We start from the raw sequence: 20,455 nt of genomic DNA on the forward strand, positions 1-20,455 counted from the left end.
CACAGAGGCAGGCCCAGGCACCACAGGGCAAGCTTCTCTCCCAGAGAACGAGCCACCCTGGGCCCTGACACCACCCCTCCATTCCCACCTCCCCACCCCCACCGAGTTTTGGGCACTGACCAGGCTTTATCTCCAGCAGCCGTAGCTTTGGGTCCTCAGGTGGGTGCAGTCGCCTCTTCTTGCGCCAGCAGCGGGCAGGGTATGTGTAGAGTTGTCCTGGGGCAAGGCCTGGAGACAGAGACAGCAAGATATGAAGGCCCAGGTGGAGAAGGGCCTCAGAATAACCCATCAACCCACCTTCCACAAAAGGAAACAGAAGCCAGGGTGATGTGACTTGGTGAGGTCCTGCAATGGGCTCAGGGAGGGATGAACTGAGTCAGGATCCTCTGCCCTGGGGCTATCGCCCAGCTGCCCCACTGCACTGTTCAGCAAGCCCATGCCAACCAGGCCACCACCACCTTTACCAAGACCTTCTGTTCTCCTGGCCAAGGGGCCCTCGTAGAACCTGCCACCCCAGAGAAGCCATCTATATGACCAACAACACTTCCAGGGTGGGGGTTTCCTCACTGCCCCTTCATCAGGACTCAGGCAAGCAGGTTCCCCTCAAGGTGGAGCTGCAGAAGCTGTCACCTGTGCCACAGCAGCCTTGGCTGCCTGACCATGAGACAGCACAGGACACAGGGCCAAACTGTAACCTGCTCACCACACCCCTCCCACTGAGGGGGGAGTCACCTATGGGCACCAGCATACATGCGTGTCCCTACCACTGCCCAAGTCTCTCAGGAGAAAGCAGACAGGAGGCTAGGGTGGGGCCCATGCACCACTTGGACCGGATGTCTGCAGTATCTCCAGCACCAGAGGCCTAGAACTCTGCCTGCAGCAACCATACCAAGCAGCCCACCAGGACCTCTGTCTCCATCAGACAACACCTCTGTGGCTCCTATGGCACATGATGGTGGCCAAAGGCCATGGACAAACTCAGGTCCTCCACACCCAACCACAGTCTATTCCCAGAGGAAAGGGAAGGCCAGCAGTGGAGAGGGTGGGTGCTCAGAACTGGCTGGGCTGTCCACAGCCCAAAAGATGGTCTGGCTCCCCCAGGATCAACCAGCAAGCCAGCCAGCCTGGTGTAGGGAGGCCTATGAGGAAGGAACTGTTCATCTTATCCTTGACAGAGCCCCAGAGCCAGAGCTGCATTCAACACACAGCAGAGTCAGACTAAATATTCACTGGATAGATTAATGGTGGATGAACGGGTGGTAGATGGATGGTGGATGGTATGTGGAAGGATGGTTGGATAGTGGATGGATGGATGGTGAGTAGACAGATGGTGGATGGATAATGAATGGATGATGGATGGATGGATGGATAGTGGATAGAGGACAGATGGATGGTGGATGGAGAATGGATGGTGGATGGTGGATGGATGGTGAATAGATAGATGGATGGATCGATTGATGGATGGTGGATAGATGGATGAATGGATGTGGGATGAATGGAGGATGGATGGTGGATGGTGGAGAATAGATGGATGGAAGGTGATGGATGGATGAATAGATGGATGGATAGATGGATGGATGGTGAATGGATGGATGGATGGTGGACGGATGGATGGATGGATGGTGGATGGATAGATGGTAGGTGGATGGTAAATAGATAGATGGCTGAATGGATTGATTGATGGATGGTGGCTAGATGCATGAATGGATGGGGGATGGATGAAGGATGGATGGTGAATAGTGGATGGATAGATGGATGGATGGTGAATGGATGGATGGATGATGGGTCAGTGGGTAGATAGATGGGGTAGGATATGACAAGGGGTAGGATATGGTATGGGGTAGGGTATGTCATGGGGTAGGGTATGACAAGGGGTAGAGTATGACATGGAGTAGGCTATGACACAGGGTAGAGTATGACACTGGGCAGGACATGACATGGGGAAGAATATGACAGGGATAGGATATGACACGGTAGGATATGACATGGAGTATCGTATGACATGGGATAGGGTATGACGGGGGTAGGATATGACTTGGGGTAGGATATAATGGGGGTGGGTTATGACATAGGGCAGAATATGACAAGGGGTTGGGTAGACATGGGATAGGTTATGCCAAGGGATAGAATATGATACAGGATACAGTATAAAATAAAGTTGGGTATGGCATGAGTAGGATATGACACAGCATAGAGTATGACATGGGGTAGAGTATGGCATGGGTAGGGTGTGATATGGTGTAGGTATGACATGGTGTAGGTATGACACAGAGTAGGGTATGACACAGGTAGGGTATGGCATGACATAGGGTATGATACGGAGTACCTTTTGACACGGGGTAGGGTAAGAAGACACAGGTAGGGCATGACATGTAGGGTATGACAGGGTTCAGGGTATGACATGTAGGATATGATGTGGGGTAGGGTATGACATGGGGTATGGTTTGACCCAGGATCAGGTGTGACATGGGTAGGGTATGATGCGGGGTAGGATATGACACAAGGTAGGGTATGACATGGGGTAGGTTATGACACATAGGCTATGATGCAGGGTAGAGTGTGACATGGCATAGGGTATGACAAGAATGGGCATGATACAGCATAGGTATTACATGGGGAAGGATATGACATGGGTAGGGTATGACAAAGGCAGGGCATTACATGGCATAGGGTATGGCATGGGTAAGGTGTGACACAGGGTCGGATATGATGAGAGATAGGATTTGACATAGGGTAGGTAGGACACAGTATAGGGTATGATGTGGGGTAGGGTATGACATTGAGTAGGTTATGACAGGGTAGAATATGACACGGGTAGGGTTGACACAGGTAAGGCATTACATAGGCATGGTGTGACAGAGGAAATGGTATTACACATAGACTTAGTATGACACAGCATAGGGAATGACACAGGGTAGGATATGACACGGGTATAACAGGGTAAGGTATGACACAGGTAGGGTATGGTATGGGGTAAGTTATGACACAGGATAAGGTATGACATGGGTAGGTTATGACACCCATGTCAACCCTACCCGTGACACAGGTAGGATAAGACATGGGGTCAGTATGACATGGCATAAGGTATGACACAGGGTAGAATATGACACAGCATAGGGTATGACTCAGGGTAGAGTATGACAAGGGGTAGGACATGACACAGGGTAGAATATGACACAAGGTAAGGTATGACACTGGGTAGGATATGACATGGGATAGGATATGACATGTAGGGTATGATTTATAGGATATGACATGAGGTAGGGTAGGGTATAACATGGGTTAGAATATAACATGGAGTAAAATATGACACAGTGCAAGACATGACACGGATAGGATATGACATGGGGTAGGAAATGACATGGGTTATGATATGACATGGGTAGGGTATGACATGGGTAGGATATGACATGAGGTAAGATATGGCACAGGTTACCACATGACATGGGTAGGGTATGACACAGGGTAAAATATGACATGAGGTAGAGTATGACATGGGGTAGGATATGACATGGAATAGGGTATGACATGGGGTAAGATATGACATGAGGTAGGTAATGACACAGGTTATGTTATGACATGGATAGGATATGACATTGGGTAAGATATGACATGAAGTAGAATTTACATGGTGTAAGGTAGGCATGGCTGACCCACAGCTCACAGGCCACATGTAGACCAGGACAGTCAGTCATTTGGCCCCACAAAATCTTTTAACATCATGTGTTTTTTAGCGTTTATTTTCTTCATGATCCCATGCCTAATTCCATTTTTGAAGTTCACAACATGCCTTATTCATGATTTCGCTTTTTGGCAGCACATACATTTGTGAGCAGTTGTTTTCAATTATGAAGCACATGAAGAGCAAAATTCAAACAAACATTTCTGACAAGTACCTTGAGAACTCACTAAGAATTGCAGCCACTTCCATCGAACCAGACATTGATAGATGAGTTTTACAAAAACAAGGTCAAATTTCCCACTAGTTTTATATTCTCATTTTTCTAAACTTTATAATAAAAATATGGAAAAGAAGTCTTATTATCTATATAACTTACTATGTTATATAATGTATGTGCAGCCCAAGATAATTGTTTACTCCATTTGGCCCAGAGTAAAGTCAAAATGTTACTTAATGTTGACCCAGGGAAGTCAAAATGTTGGATATTCCTGGTATAGGGTATGACTTGGGATGGGATATGACATGGGGTAGGGTATGACATGGGTAGGATATGACATGGGACATGGAATAGTGTATGACATAGGGTGGGATAGGACTTGGGATAGGGTATGACATGGGTCGGGTATGACATGAGGTGGGATATTACTCGGAATAGGGTATGACATGGGGCAGAGCATGACGTGGGATATAGTATAGGGTATAACATGGGGTAAGAAATGATATGGGCTAGGATATGATGAGGGTAAGAACAGCAAGTGAAACAGGGAAGAAAGAATTCAAGTTGCCTCCTCCTTCCCAGGAAGGGCCTCCCAGCAGCACCTCAAGAAGTGGTTCTGCCCCTGCCTGGAGCCTTCCCTCCTGGAAAACTCATCACATCACAGGGCAGACTGTCCACTGTGAACAGTTCTACTGTGATGATAAGATACACTGCACCCTTATTCTGAATTGAATCCATCTTCTTATCATATATGCCTACTTTTCTGACCTGTGTCACAACAGTGAATGAGTCATCTGCATCCCTCTCCCACCCATATCATACCCTCCTCCATCACATATGTCAACTTGTCTACCCTGTATCCCAACAGTGGAGACGCCTGCGTCCCACCCCCACCCACATCATGCCCTCTTCATCACATATGCCTGTCTACCCCTTGTTTCAACAGTGAATGAATCATCTGTGTCCCACCCCTGCCCGTGTCATATCCCCTCCATCACATATGCCAGTTTCTCCACCCTGTGCCCCAATAGTTAAGGAGTCATCTGTGTCCCACCCGCACCCATATCATACCCTCCATCACATAGGCCAACTTGTTCACTGTATCTCAACCGTGAATGAGTCATCTGCATCTCACTCCCCACCCCATGTCATGCCTTCTCCATCACATATGCCAACTTGTCCACCCTGTGTTCCAACAATGAACTAGCCATTTGTATCTCATCCCCCACCACACCATCCCTTGCCAGCCCCAACAGAGCTCAAAGTCTTGCCCTTATGGGAAAACAGCTCCCCACACCAAAGCTATCAGGAAAGGAGTCCAAGCCCTTCTGCCACCAAACTCCTCCTATGGAATCTACTTTTCCTCCTTCCCCCAATACACTACCAACTATCAGAGAGAACTGCATCCTGGGAACACAAAAGCATCAGGCTAAGTCCTACAACATGTATGGGAAAGCAGAAAACCACCAGGACTAGCTTTCTAAATTTGCCAGAATAATTTTCTTAAGAATATTAGAATTACAACTTGGGGAGGGAGTTTAGAAGCTATTGGACCTGACCACAACCTCACACAAGAACTGCCTCTACAATATCTCTAACAAATGTCCCCACTCCCACTTATTTCAATAATTCTAGTTCTTGGTCAGGCACAGTGGCTAATGCCTGTCATTCCAGTGCTTTGGGATGTCAAGGTGAGAGGATTGCATAAGCCCAGGAATAACATAACAAGACCCCATCTCTACAAATATGAAAATAAATAAATGTAAATATTCTCAAAACTCTCATCTACTGCTGGCAGGAGTGTAGCTAGCATGACCCTGTGAAAAAGAACTTAGCATCCCTAGCAAAACCACAAATGTATTTGCCCTTTGACCCAGCAATTCCACTTCCAGCAATCTGTGTCACAGATTCACATGCAAAAGTATAAAAATATGTATTCACTGTAGCATTGTCTATACTTGGAAACAATCCAAATGACTATCTGTAGAGACCTCATTAAATAAACAACAGTATATATGCACAATGGACTATTATGAAGCTGTTAAAAGAAAGAGGCAGACAGAGAGATGGAGGAACGTATACTGCAACGGGATACATTGTTAAGTGAAAATGTCAAAGTAGAGAACACAGTGAGCCCCTTCCATAACCATAGATTGCACATCCACGAACTCAGCCAGCTGTGTTGAAAATATTCATTTTTAAATAGCAACAATAAAAAATAATAATACAGGAATTTAAAATAATACCTTTTTTAAAAAATACAGTATTTTTACATTCTATTAGGTATTATTAGGTATTCTTATTATTAGGTATTACATCCTATTTGGTATTATTATAAGTAATCCAGAGACAATGCAAAGTATATGGGAGAATGTGTATAGGTTTTATGCAAATACTATGCTATTTTAGATAAGGAACTTGAAGACTTGGGGATTTGGGTATCCACAGGGGTCCTGGAACCAACCCCCAGCAGATACAAAGGGATGATTGTATTGTGTATAATATACTATCGTTTATTTAACAAATAAGGATACACACATATTCATACACAAATATATTTGTTTTAAGTTTGCATAGGTGTATTTTTAATAGACCAAAAACTAAAAAAAAAATTAGAACATAAACAAAATATAGTAACAAGAAGAGAAGCAGGAAGGAGGAGTTACCTATAGTAAGAAGGAAGGAACAGGACAAATAGAGCTAGAGCTAGACTTTGTCTTAACACACCATGCTTTACAGATTTGACTCTAGGACCATGCAAATATGTCACACAATAATAAGATACAATTAAGTTAAAATAAAAGGTATAGATCTGTTTCTGACTTAGGTGGAGTATAAAGACCAAGCTCACAACTGAAGCCAAAAGAGAGAGAAAAAAATGAAACCAGTTTTCAGGACATTACACATCAAGCATTGAAGGACACTGGTGCCTGAGACACTGAAAACAAGCAAGATTAGCCCAATGATTGTCCCAGCTTACAGTCTTGAAAGAGTTTCCCAGATCATAGTGCAGGAGGGAAGAGTACAGGTGAAGGCCAGCAGACTCCCTAAATCTAACTTGAAGAGAAAGAGCTGAGAGTATGAGGAACCCACAGTGATTTAAATTCAAGGAACAGAATAGTAAACAGAAAAGAGGAAGAGATCTCCACAGAGAAAGAACTGTGGAGATCCACAGAAGGTATTGTTTAGTATTGATCAGTGCATGCTGGTGAGGAAACTATCCTAAGACTGGGAAAAGAACCACCCAAAAAGATTAGAAGTAACAGTGCCTGGGCACACAGGGGTCTGGGAAACATCTGTTCCTGGTTCCAACATGGAAAGCCTCATGGGGTACTGGGTAGAAAACAGATAAGAGTATTTACTAGTTCTAGAGACCACTTAGCCCTAAATTAAGTATTGCTTCAGCTCTTCCTAACAAATCTTAAAAGCAAAACAAGAAAGCATCAAACTGTTTCCAAATAACATAAATGTGTCCCCAAAAAATGGTTAAGAATATTTATAGAAATAAAAATATACACAGCATCCAGCAAGGTAAATTTCAGAATGTATGACATCCAATCCGAAATTACAAGATATATTAAAAAGTTGGAAAATATGACCTATAAAAAAGAGAAAAATCAATCAATTAAAAACAACCCAAAACTGAAACTGATGTTAAAATTAATAGCAAAAATATTAAACCCATTATTATTTGTATGCTACACGTACAATGGTTAAGGAAAAAAACCTTAGAGTGTGTATATTTTTAAAAACTCATTTAACTTCCAGAAATGCAAAGTACAATGTATGAGACAGATGGAATTAGTGTCAGAATAGACATTATAAAAGATTAGTGAACTTGAAAACACATCAACAGAAACTATCTAAAATGAAACCCACAAGAAAAAAAGAGAATAAAAAAATAAGAACAGCACCAATAAGCTGTGAGGCAATTTCAAACAGCCTAAAATATGTATCATTGAAGAGGAAGAGGGAATCATATTTGTAGAAATAGGGTTGGAAATTTCTGAAGCTTGATGAAAACTACAAACCCATAGATCCTAGAAGCTCAACAAAACCAGGTACAAGAACATGAAAAAAAAACTATAGTAAAGCACATCATAATAAAAATTGCTCAGAAACACTGAAAGAGAAAATATCAAAAACAGCCAGAGAAAGGAGACATGTTACATATACAAAAGCAGGATGATTTCTCATCAAAAACAATGCAAGTAAGAAAAGAGTGTTTTAACATCCTGACAGTACAGGAAAAAAAAACCCTTGTCAAACTAGAATTCTATACCCAGCAAAAATAGCTTTCAAGAATTGAGGAAACCACAGATAGTATCAAACATACAAAAGCTGAAATAACTCATCAGCAGCAGACCCATACTCTAAGAAATGCTAAGACAAAGTCCTTCAGGAAGAAGGGAAGTGATGGCAGACTATATCTGGATCTACACCATGGAATGAAGAACACTGGAAATGGTTTAGTACATGAATAATTACACAAGATGTTTTTCTTATTATGCAAAATGCTTTGAAAGATAATCAACTATGTAAACATTAAGACAATTTAGTATGGGGTTTACATATGTAAAAATAAAATGAATAATAACAATTGCACAAAGTTCAGTAGGGGAAAACAGAAGTACACTGGTATTCATTTCCTATTTCTGCTATAACAAATTACCACAAACTTAGAAGCATAAAACAACACAAATTTGTTATCTTACCATCCTGGAGATCAGAAGTCCAAAATTGATCTCACTGGGCTGAAATCAAACTGTTAGCAGAATTGTATTACTTCAGGAGACTCTGCCTCCTTGACTTTTTTGGCTTCTAGGGGTTGCCTGCATTCCTTGGCACACAGTCCCTCCTTCATTGCATCCCTCTGACTTCTGCATCCACCATCATGTCTCCTGCTCTGATTCTGACCCTCCTGCCTCCCTGTGATTACACTGAGCCCACTTGGATAGTTCAAGACAACTTTGCCAACTCAAAATCCTTAACTTAGTCACATCTACAAAGTCTCTGTTGCTACATAAGGTGATATATGCACAGATTTCCATGGAGTAGGATATGGTTGTCTAGGGGCCGGAAGGAGCATTATCCTGTTTATCACCACACTATGGGTAGAGCTCTTATACTATTTAAGAAGTAGAATAGCATCACTTGATACTATTCTTAAAGTTAACTGTAATTAAAAGTGCATCCTATAGCCGGGCTTGGTGGCTCAGCCTGTAATCCCGCGCCTTTGGGAGGCTGAGGTGAGTGGATTGCCTGAGCCCACAGGTTCAAGACCCGCCTGGGCAGCAAGACCTCATCTCTACAATAAATCAAAAAATCAGCCGGGCGTGGTAGAGCGCACCTGTAATTCCGGCTACTCGGAAGGCTGAGGCGGAAGGATCGCCGGAGCCCAGCAGGTCGAGGCTGCAGTGGCCGGGAGCAGCCACTGCACTCCAGCTTGGGTGACAGAGTGAGACTCCAACTCAAAAAAAAAAAAAAAGTGCATACTGTAAACACTAAACAATCACTAAAATAACAAAACAAAAGTTATAGTTACTAAGCCAAAAATAAAGAGATAAGATGGAAACAAAAAATTCAGTTAACCAGAAGAAGTCAGAAAAAGATGAAAAACAGAACAAACAGATGGAATAAAAAGGAAACAAATATTTCCTGTTTAAACTTAACTAAGGCCGAGAGTGGTGGCTCATGCCTATAATCCCAGCACTCTAGGAGGCCGAGGTGAGAGGATTGTCTGAACCTAAGGGTTAGAGACCAGCCTGAGCAACTTGATGAGACTTCATCTCTACAATAAATCAAAAATATTAGCTGGGCGTGGTGGCAGGTGCCTGTAGATCCAACTACATGGAAGGTTAAGGCAGAAGGATCACCTGAGCCCAGTAGTTCAAGGTTGCAGTGGCCATGAGTGTGCCACTGCACTCTAGCCTGGGCGACAGAGTGAGACTCTGACTCAGAAAATAAATAAACTTAACTGAACAGCAATCACATTAAAAATACATTGTCTAAATAATCCAGTTAAAAGATAGATTGCCAGATAACATGTAAAAAAGCAAGCCACAACTATATTCTGCTTTAAATAAAATAAAATAAACTACTTTTATCATAAAGACACAAGTAGACCAAAAGTAAAAGAACAGAAAACTATATGCCTTGTTTACCCTAATCAAAAGAGAACTGGAGTGACTGTATTAATATCATACAAAGTAGATTTCAGAGCAAATAATATTAATGAAGATAAAGAAGATTGTTTCATAATAACAAAGGGATCGATTTATTAAAAGGAAATAACAATCCTAAGTGTGTATGTAATTTATAACAGAGCTTGAAAATATATTTGAGATAAAAACTAAAAGAACTATAAGAAAATATAAACAAACTCACAATTATAGTCAGAAGCTTCAATACCCCCTCTCTCAATGCCTAAAACACATAGGCAGAAAAATCAGTAAGGATATAGAAGATTTGAACAACACTACCAACCAACTTGAACTAATTGATATTTATAGAACTTTCCAGCCAGCAACAGCAAAATATAAATTTTTTTACTAAAACAAAGAGAACATTTATCAAGATAGACCATATCTGGGGCCATGAAACAAGTCTTAATAAAGTTTACAAGGTTCAAATAATACAAAGTATACCCTGGTCATATGGAATTAAATAGGAATAATAATGAGCACATCATTGTAAAATGCCACAGATGTTTGGAAACTAATTAATATATGTCTAAATAATCCACAAGTCAAAGAATAAACCAGAAAGGAGAATATTTTGAACTGAATGAAAATTAAAATTAAATATCAAAATTTGTAAAATGGGGCTAAAGCAGATTTTGACAGATCATATTAGAAAACGCCTGTAGTAGAAAAGAAAAAAGGTCTCAGATCAATGACCTGAGTTTCCAACTTAAGCAATAAGAAGCAAGAAAAAATAAAGATCAGAGCAGAAAACTATAAAATAGACAACACCAAAAACAATTAAGAAAACCAATTCTACAAAAAACTATTTCCTGGAGAAGATCAATAAAATTGATAAACCTCTAGTCAGAATGATCAGGTCAAAAAGAAAAGTCAAATTACCAATATCAAGAATGAAAGGATATACCACCACAGATCTACATATGAGAAAAAGATAATACATTATGAACAACTTTGTGCAACTAATTTTGACAACCAAGGTGAATAGACAGTCGCATACTACCAAAGGTGAAATAGCCCTAGATTTATGAAAGAAATTAAATTTCTAGTTTAAAATATTCCCACAAAGAAATTGCCAGGTCTGGATGGATTCACTGGTAAATGCTACAAAAAAAACATTATACACACACACACACACACACACACACACACGCACACACACACACATATGGAAGAAGGAATATCTATTCTACATAAAGTTTTAGAAAACCGAAAAGGAAGAAACACTTTCCAACTCATTATATGAGGCCAGAGGCCAGCATCACTCTGATACCCAAACCAGACATGGCATCACAAGAAATCTATAGACCAATACCACTCATAAATATAGGTACAAACACTCTAATACAACACTAGCAACATGAATCAAACAATGTATTTAAAAGATAATACTTGTTGGAGTTTGTCCTAGGAGTGCAATGTTAGTTTAACATTCAAAAATCAATCCATGTAACTCATCATATCAACAAACCACAAAAGAAAACCCACATGATTATCAACAAGTAGTAGGCACATTAAATCAGTTGACAAAATCCAATATTTGTTCCAGATAAAACTCTCAAACTAAACATAGAAAGAAGCATCCTTTATATGATAAAGAATATCTACAAAAATTCTACAGCTATTAGCATATTTAATAATAAAAAAAAATTCTTTCTCCTTCAGACCAGGAGAAAGGCCAGGCATGGTGGCTCATACCTATAATCCCAGCATTTTGGGAGGCTAAGGTGAGAGGATTGCCTGAGCCCATGGGTTCGAGACCAGACTAGGTAACTTGGCAAGACCTCATCTCTACAATAAATAAAATAAAATAAAATAAAAATTAGCTGGGCATGGTGGCACGTGCCTGTAGTTCCAGCTACTTGGAAGACTGAGACGGAAGAATCACCTGAGCCCAGCAGGTCGAGGCTTCGGTGGCCATAAGCATGCCACTGTGTTCCAGCCTGGGCAACAGAGTGGAAATCTAACTCAAAAAAAAAAAAAAAAAGATCAGGAGCAACATTAAGAACGCTGTTCAATCCCACCACCTTTCCTTAACATTATACTGGACAGTCCAGTCAGTTCAGGAGAAAAGTAAAATAAATAAAAGTTATTCATACTGAAAAGAAAGAAATTTTCTTTATTCACTAACATTATCAACTATGTAGAAAGTGATATGGAACCTACAGAAAGTTACTAGAACCAATAAGTGAGTTTAGCAAGGTTACAGGATACAAGAAGAATATACAAAATCAATTTTATTTCTGTATGCTAGCAAAGAAAATTCAGAAATTATATTTTTAAAAACTAATTTACAATAGCATTTTAAAAAATTAAGTGCTTAGAACAAAATCTGACAAAAATATGGAAGACCTATCCACTGAAAACTAAAAATCAAAGAAGACACTGATAATTGGATAGATATGTCATATTCGTGGGTTGGAAGACTCAACATTGAGAAATGTCAACTTTCCTCAAATGGATCTATCTATAGATTCAACACAATCCAAATTAAAATTCCAGCAGATATTTTTTAAGAAATTGACAAGGTGATTGTAAAATTCATATAGAAGTACAAAGGACTCAAACCAGGTGAAGTAGGGACCAAAGGGAGGCCCAAACTTTACCTGTACAATGATCATTTGTATACCTAATCCTGAATTGTACCCCACATCTTTAAAATTAAATTAAATCAAATTGCAAAAAAGAAGTACAAAGGACCTAGAATAATCAAAATAACCTAGAAAAACAAGAAAAAATTTGGAGGGGTAACCCCACCTGATTTCAAGATGTATTATAAAACTATAATAATCAAGATAGTGTGATGAGTATAAAAATAGACAAAGAGATCAATAAAACAAAACTGAGAATCCAGAAAGAGATGCACATACATGTGGACATCTAATTTTTGACCAAGGTACAAGACAACTCAGTGAAGACATACTAGTTTTTCACAAATTATGTTGGAACAATGGAATATCATATCTGCAAAAAAATTAACTAATCCATACCTCAAACCACATACAAAATTAATTCAAAATGAATCATAGAATTAAATGTAAACTCTAAAAAAATTAAATTTCCAGGGAAAAAAATAAGTGAAAACTATGACTTTGTGTTAGGCAATAATTTCTTAGACATAACATCAAAAGAACAATTCATAAAAGAACAAATTGATAAATTGTATTTCACCAAAATTAAAACCTTCTGCTCTTTAAGATATCTGTTAAGATAATGAAAATACAAGCCACAGGCTAGAAGAAAATATTTGCAAAGCATATGTCACGGATAAAGGTCTTATATCTAGAATATATATAAAAAACTATCAAAATTCAATAATAAGCAAACAACTCAATTTTAAAATGGACAAAAGATTTTAACTCTTTACCAAGAGCATACATGGATGATGTGATATTGAGATACAACAAGAAATACACATTATGGTCTCAGTTCCCATTTTTTGGCACACAGTTCTTAAAGCCCTTGGAATCGCCAAATGATAAGTGTCTCCTGGTATGCTAATGAGATGCCGCTGTCTGGAGGCTCCTGGGCAGGCTCATGATTGGGGATTAGTGACAGAGAAACCAACCATGTTATTAGCAGACTGTAAATACCTACCCCAACCCCCACGATCTTCAGGGAGATAGGAGGTACTGGAGGTTGAGTCAACTCATAAAAGAACAAATTGGTCAATGATTTAATCAAGCATTCCTTTAAAATGAAACTTCTATGAAAACTCAGAAAGACAGAATTCAGAAAGCTCCAAGTGGGGGTCCTGGGAGGCTGGCACCCCTAGAGAGGGCATAGCTCTATGCCCTTATCCACATACCCTGCCCTATGAACTTCTTCCACTCAACTGTTTCTGAGGTGAGTTCTTTGTAACAAACTGGTAATCTAGTAAGTGAGCAGTTTTCCTGAGTTCTGTGAGCCACCCTAGCAAATGATCGAACCTAAGGCACTGTCGTGCAAACCTCCAGTTTACAGTCAGTTGGTCAGAAGCATGTCTGACAACTGGGACTGACCCTCAACCTGTGGAACCCAGAGGTATGGCCAGAGAGTAAGTGTCAAAGTTGACTTAAATTATGGGACCTAGTTGGTGTCTGCAGAGAATTGCTTGTTGCGGGGTGCAGGAGACCTCACACCTGGTCACAGAAGTGTCAAATGTGAATATAGAAAAGAAATTGTTTTCCCTTACAGATGGCAAATAAGTGCATGTAAAGATGATCAACATCAATATCAATTAGGGGGAAGCAAGTTAAAACCTATTAGAAGCCGGGCTCGGTGACTCAGCCTGTAATCCTGCGCCCTTGGGAGGCTGAGGTGAGTGGATTGCCTGAGCCTGTGGGTTCAAGACCCGCCTGGGCAGCAAGGCCTCATCTCTACAATAAATCAAAAAAATCAGCCAGGCGTGGTAGCGCACGCCTATAGTTCTGGCTACTTGGAAGGCTGAGGCGGAAGGATCGCCAGAGCCCAGCAGGTCGAGGCTGCGGTGGCCGAGAGCGGCCACTGCACTCCAGTCTGGGCGACAGAGTGAGACTCCAACTCAAAAAAAAAACCTATTAGAATGGCTAAAAATAATTTTTAAACTGACCATACCAAGTGTTGGCAAGGATGTGAAGAGACCGGAACTCTTCTCATTGGTAGAGTGAATGAAGAATGGTGAAAAACCACTTTGGGAAACAGTTTGGCAGTTCCTTAAAAATTTAAACCTGCACCTTACTTATAGCCACTTTTACTCCTAGGCAGTCTACCCAGGACAAATTAGAGCAAATGTCCATACTAAGACTTGTCCACAAATGTTTACAGCAGCTTTATTTATAATTGCCAAAAAACTAGAAACAAGCAAAAATGTCCATAAAAAGGTGAATTGATCAACAGACTGTGACATAGCCATACAATAAAATACTACTCAGTATGAAAGGAATGAGAGATTGATACATGCTAGAACATGGACGAATCTCAAAATAATTAAACTCAATGAAAGAGACTACCTGCCCCCCAAAAAAGGGAGTCCATAGCATATGACTCCAGTATAGAAAGCAAGTCAGCAGATCCTGGAGAGGGAGGTGAAGAAGGATACAGACAGGGGCAAGGCAGGAGAAAGGATTAAGAGAGACACAGGAAACTTTGGGGGGTCGTGGATATGTTCCTTATCTCAGTTGTGGTGATGGTTCCACGGGTGTCTACATGTCAACATTTATTAAACTGTACATATTAAATATGTGCATTTTCCCAGTGAAAGAAGCTTCTGTAAAAAAATAAAATATATAAATATGTGTAATTGATTGCATGTAATTATACTTCAATAAAGCTATAAAATATTTTTTAATGAAAAAGTAACTCAGGGACTTCTACTTCGAGGACAGAGTAGATAAAGTTTTCCATCTTTCTCCCACTAAGTAAAACTAATAGCCTGGATGCGATTCATATACCAAACATAAGTTATAACTGAAAGGTGAAAGAAACCAGGCAGACCCACTGGACTCTGGGATCTGAGGAGCAACAGGATAAAGAACTCCCTGGGCTTTTTTTTCTGCCCCAGGACTAGGTTCTGGAAAAGCCGCTAACCCCAAAACACCAATAAATGCAGACCAAAAAAGCCCTAAGAAAGTCCTGCTCTCGGCTGGACTCGGTGGCTCAGCCTATAATCTCAGCACTTTGGGAGGGCAAGGTGAGTGGATTGCCTAAACTGGTGGGTTCAAGACTCTCCCGAGCAACTTAGCGAGACCTCGTCTCTACAATAAATAAAAAATTAGCCAAGCGTGATAGCGCACGCCTGTAGTTCTGGCTACTTGGAAGGCTGAGGCGGAAGGATCGCCAGAGCCCAGCAGGTCGAGGCTGCAGTGGCCGAGAGCGTGCCACTGCACTCCAGTCTGGGCAACGGGGTGAGACTCCAACTCAAAAAAAAAAAAAGAAGAAAGTCTGACTCTCTTTAGTCAAAGGACCAGGAAAGGGGCAGCTGAGTAAGACAGCCAGTAATCCCAATGTCTTTGCTGGGTTAGTGTCAGAGGCCGCATGAGGAGCTGGCACCTCATAGTGTCAATGGAGGCCTTCTTCCTTCCAACCAGGAGTCCATCAGTGGAGGCTGAATGGAGAGCCTGAACTACTTCCTGAACAGCCAGATGCCCTTCCCTTACTGAATGCCAACAGAAGCCGAGTGAAGAACCTGAATTTCCACACCTGACTGACAGTAGCAAGGGGCACTTCCCTCCCCCACTAGCATGGCACCTTCCCTCCCTGACTAGTATGCTAAAATCAGAGATTTAAATGACATCTAGAGTCTTATAATGACCAAAATATCACAATCCATATGAAGAACTGGAAAATCTCAATTTAAATAAGAAAGGACATAAATGTCAACTACAAAACAATACAAATGTTAAATTATCTTACAAGAATTTGAAAGCATCTATCACAAAAATGTTTCAATAGTTTAAAACATGTGAAACAAAGGATAAAATTTAAAGTCTCAGCAAAGAAAAAGAAAGCATAAAGATGAACCAAACAGAAATCTGAGAACCTAAAAAAAATAATAACCAGCATATTTGTATACCTAACCCTTAACTGCACCCCACAATATCATAATAAAAAATATTGATTAAAAATAATAGTAATAATAATAACCAAAAAGGACAAAATAAATCTCAATGAATGGGATCAAAGCAGAATGCAGATTATATAATAAAGCAGCAGTGAACTTGAAGACAGAAATGTAGAAATCCCACAAGCTGGGCAACAAGGGAAATAGATTTTTTTTTACAAAGTGAACATGGTTTCAGGGATATGTGGGACTATAATAAGAGGTCTATCATTGGTGCTGTTGAAGTCCCAGAAGGAAAGGGGAAAGAGGGTGAAGTTGTATTCAAAGAAATAATGGCTGAAATTTTCCCAAATTCAGCAAAAAAAATAATCCTACACATTTAAAGAAGCTGAGTAAACTCAAACAGAATAAACCCAAAGAAATCTATTCCAAGATACATCAAAATAAAATTTCCAAAAACTAAAGACAGAGAAAAAAGTCTTGAAAGCAATGAGAGAGAAATGGTACCTAACTTCCACAGAAAGAACCATTTGAATGACAGTAGATCTATCATCACAAACCATTATAAGGAAGGGGCAAAATCTTTTTCCAAGTGCTAAAATAAAAGGACTGTCAACCTGGAATTTTATATCCAGCAAAAATATTCTTCAGAAATAAAGGCAAAATCAAGGCAATCTCTGATGAAGGAAAACTAAGAAATTAGTTTTCATTTTAGCAGATTTATTCTGAAAGAATGCCTAAAGAAAGCACTTCATCAGAAAAGATAAATTTCAGAACATCAGGTAAGAAAAAAGTGCAATGAAGGAATAAAAACATGGGTAAATACAATAAACACCTCTCTTAGGTTTTCTAAATTATGTTTTATGTTTAAAGCAAAAAATTCTAACACTGTCTGGTGTGGCTTTCAATGCCTGTAGAGGAAGTGTTTAAGACAACCATATTATAACTAGGGGAGGGTAGAGGGATTTAAATGGTGTGGGAGTGAGTGTGACTCTAAAGGAGTAGTTCTTTGTGGTGGTAAAATAGTTCTGATTCTTGATTGTGGTGTTGGTTACACATATCTATGCATGTGATAAAATGGCACAGAGCTCCATACACATGTTACTAACATCGGTTTTCTGGTGCTGACATTGTAAGATGTGTCCATCTTGGGGAACAGTGAGTGAAGAGTGTAAGGGAGCTCTCTATATTTTGTTTATAACTTCCAGTAGGTATACCATTATTTTAAAATAAAAAGTTAATTTTAAAAAGAAGAAATAATATGAATCCCACCCCCCAAAAAAAAATCCCTGATAAGTAAAAGCAAAATTAAACAAATAAATCCAGCTGTGTCTTGAGTTGGTGGCACAGCCACATAGAAGAGCTATTTCAAGTGACTGTAAAGCACAGGAATTTTGACTCCACATCCCTAAAGGAATATCCCCAAGGATAAAAAGAATTGAAAAAAAAAATAGAAGGAAAAAAACCTTAAACTTCTGCCAGGCATTCTGTTGTTGTTAGTGTACTATTATTCCAATACTGTGTGTGTGGTGGGGTAAAGCAAGCAGGTGATGTCAGGATCGTTAATAACCAGGATGGTTTTGATGTGGAAGAAAGGAGACACATAATTAAGGTAGGTAAGCAAAAACTTTAACATTTAACTGAGTAGGATACATCGGCATCATTTCATAATGTAGTTTCTCTTAAAAGGAGAAAGAAAAGAACACATCCTACTTTACTGTGAAGGCCTAGAGACAACAAGGACCAGCCCAGGAGCAACAGACACCCCTAGACAGTGGTCTCTAACTCGTTTTCCTACAAAAAGGTTCTGGATTTCCAGAGAAAGAGTCGATCCCAGGCCTGGGACAAGACGTGCCCCCGATGAGCCTGGAGTGTTCTGTCCTGACATGCAGGGAGCTGCAAAGACTCCTGGACTTAGGTCAGAGCACCAGCACCAGTCAGAACCCCAATGGCCAGACAACACATACAGCCATGAGGATAAGGTTGCCGCAGTTGAGGTACAGCAAATATGTTTAAATCTGTGAGTTCACGATGGCACTCAAAACATAACTGTTGACTGCCTTTGGAGAGTGCCAGGGAACCAACTCATTTTTTGAAAACCAGTAAATAAAGCAAAAACTCATTTACCTTGCCTTTTGTATGTGAACCATGCCTCATAATAACCCTAATTTTAAGGAAAGGATATTTTTCTTTAAGGAAGTAGCAAAGTTCAGAAATGAAGACATAAATGACAGCCTCACACTGAATATTGCCTTGTTGCAACCTTTAGTGGAATGAGGAATCCAGACAGTCATCACCTGGGGCAGTCTGAGCCTCCAAATGAAAGTGCCACCTCCACACAGGAGTCACTCTTGCCAAAAGCTGAGCCTGAGTAAGTCTGTAGACCTAACTACCAGTTCACAGGAATAATGCCACCAGGCTACAGCCAGTAAGCCCAGATCCTGGGAAATCCTACGGTACAAACCATCTAGTGTCTCCAACAAATAACACGCAAGGAGGAAAGAGACAGAGACAGAGAGAAACCCACAGATTTTAAAAGACAGCAGCTCATGCCTAAAATCTCAGCACTTTGGGAGGCTGAGGTGAGAGAACTGTTTGAGTCCAGAAGTTTGTGACCAGCCTGGGCAACATAACGAGACCTCACCTTCACAATAAATCAAAACATTAGCAGGCGTGGTGGCACATGCCTGTAATTCCAGCTACTCAAGAGGCTGAGGCAGAAGGATCACCTGAGCCCTGGAGGTCAAGGCTGCAGTGAGCTATGATCGCACCACTGCACTCCAGCCTGGAGTGAGACTCTGACTCAAAAAATAAAAATGAAAGATATCCACCAATTGTAGGATCCCATTTGAATCCTGATTTAAACTACAAAGGAATGAATGTTGACCAAGAACTTCATGATATTAAAATCTAGTTATTTCTTTGAGCTTTGATGGTGGTTATGAGTCTGTTTCTAAGTTCTTACTGTGTAGCGATACAGAACAAAAAAATTACAGATGAAACACTGTACTGTCTTGGATTGGCAGCAACATAATCTGAGGTCAGGAGAAGAATGGGGTGAGTTTAAACGCAAGGAAATTGGCCATGAGTTCGCCATTGTTGAGGCTGGACTACATAGAGGCTTGTTTTACTACTGTCTCCATCTTTACATGGGTGTGAAATTTCTCAAGATGAAAAGTCTTTAGAAATGTATCTGCATAGCATAGAGAAGGATGGATCCCTTGTAGTACAGGCTTCTCCCACTAGGTAAGTGTTCTAGGACCCCATCGGCATCAGTGTACTAGCTAGCATTGTTGTGAGAGACTGCATTTCGCCTCAGTGAATTTTCTTTTTGGAGATTCTTTCGACCCATTTGACTATTTTATGATGGGTAATTTACCAGAGTACCTGCCCACACCATGCTGAGTGTTCAGCAGTTTTTGACCAAAAACATCATAACCCCCATGCCCCACCCTCCTATTCACGTAATCTCCCCTGAAGCAACTTTTTCCTGCTTCCCCAGATGAAAAAAGTCCTCAGAGGGAAACATTTTGTTGATGTGGTAGAAGCAAAACAAAAAACGGCAGAAGCACTAAAAGTATCCAAATTGATGAGTTCAAAAACTGCAACTTGGCGAGACCTCATCTCCACAATAAATAAAAAATTAGCCGGGTGTGGTAGAGCGCGCCTATAGTTCCAGCTACTTGGAAGGCTGAGGCAGACAGATCGCCGGAGCCCAGCAGATTGAGGCTGCAGTGGCTGAGAGCGGCCACTGCACTCCAGTCTGGGTGACGGAGTGAGACTCCAACTCCAAAAAAAAAAAAACTGTTTTAAGCAATGGAAAAAGCATCTCG

The 20,455-nt window shown here is 40.5% G+C and overlaps 1 protein-coding gene across 1 annotated transcript in view; it reads right to left on the reverse strand.

Moving 5' to 3' along the window:
* Positions 1 to 20,455, reverse strand: part of DPF3 (double PHD fingers 3) — an 81,783-nt gene that overhangs the window by 60,291 nt on the left and 1,037 nt on the right. Inside the window, exon 2 of the mRNA XM_021711409.1 lies at positions 121 to 228. Coding sequence (XP_021567084.1) covers positions 121 to 228 — 108 coding nt within the window. The remainder of the gene's footprint in view (positions 1 to 120; positions 229 to 20,455) is intronic.

This window comes from Carlito syrichta, unplaced genomic scaffold (genome assembly GCF_000164805.1).
Source record: "Carlito syrichta isolate Samal-C Ts95f unplaced genomic scaffold, Tarsius_syrichta-2.0.1 Scaffold83815, whole genome shotgun sequence".
In the NCBI taxonomy this organism is placed as follows: domain Eukaryota; kingdom Metazoa; phylum Chordata; class Mammalia; order Primates; family Tarsiidae; genus Carlito; species Carlito syrichta.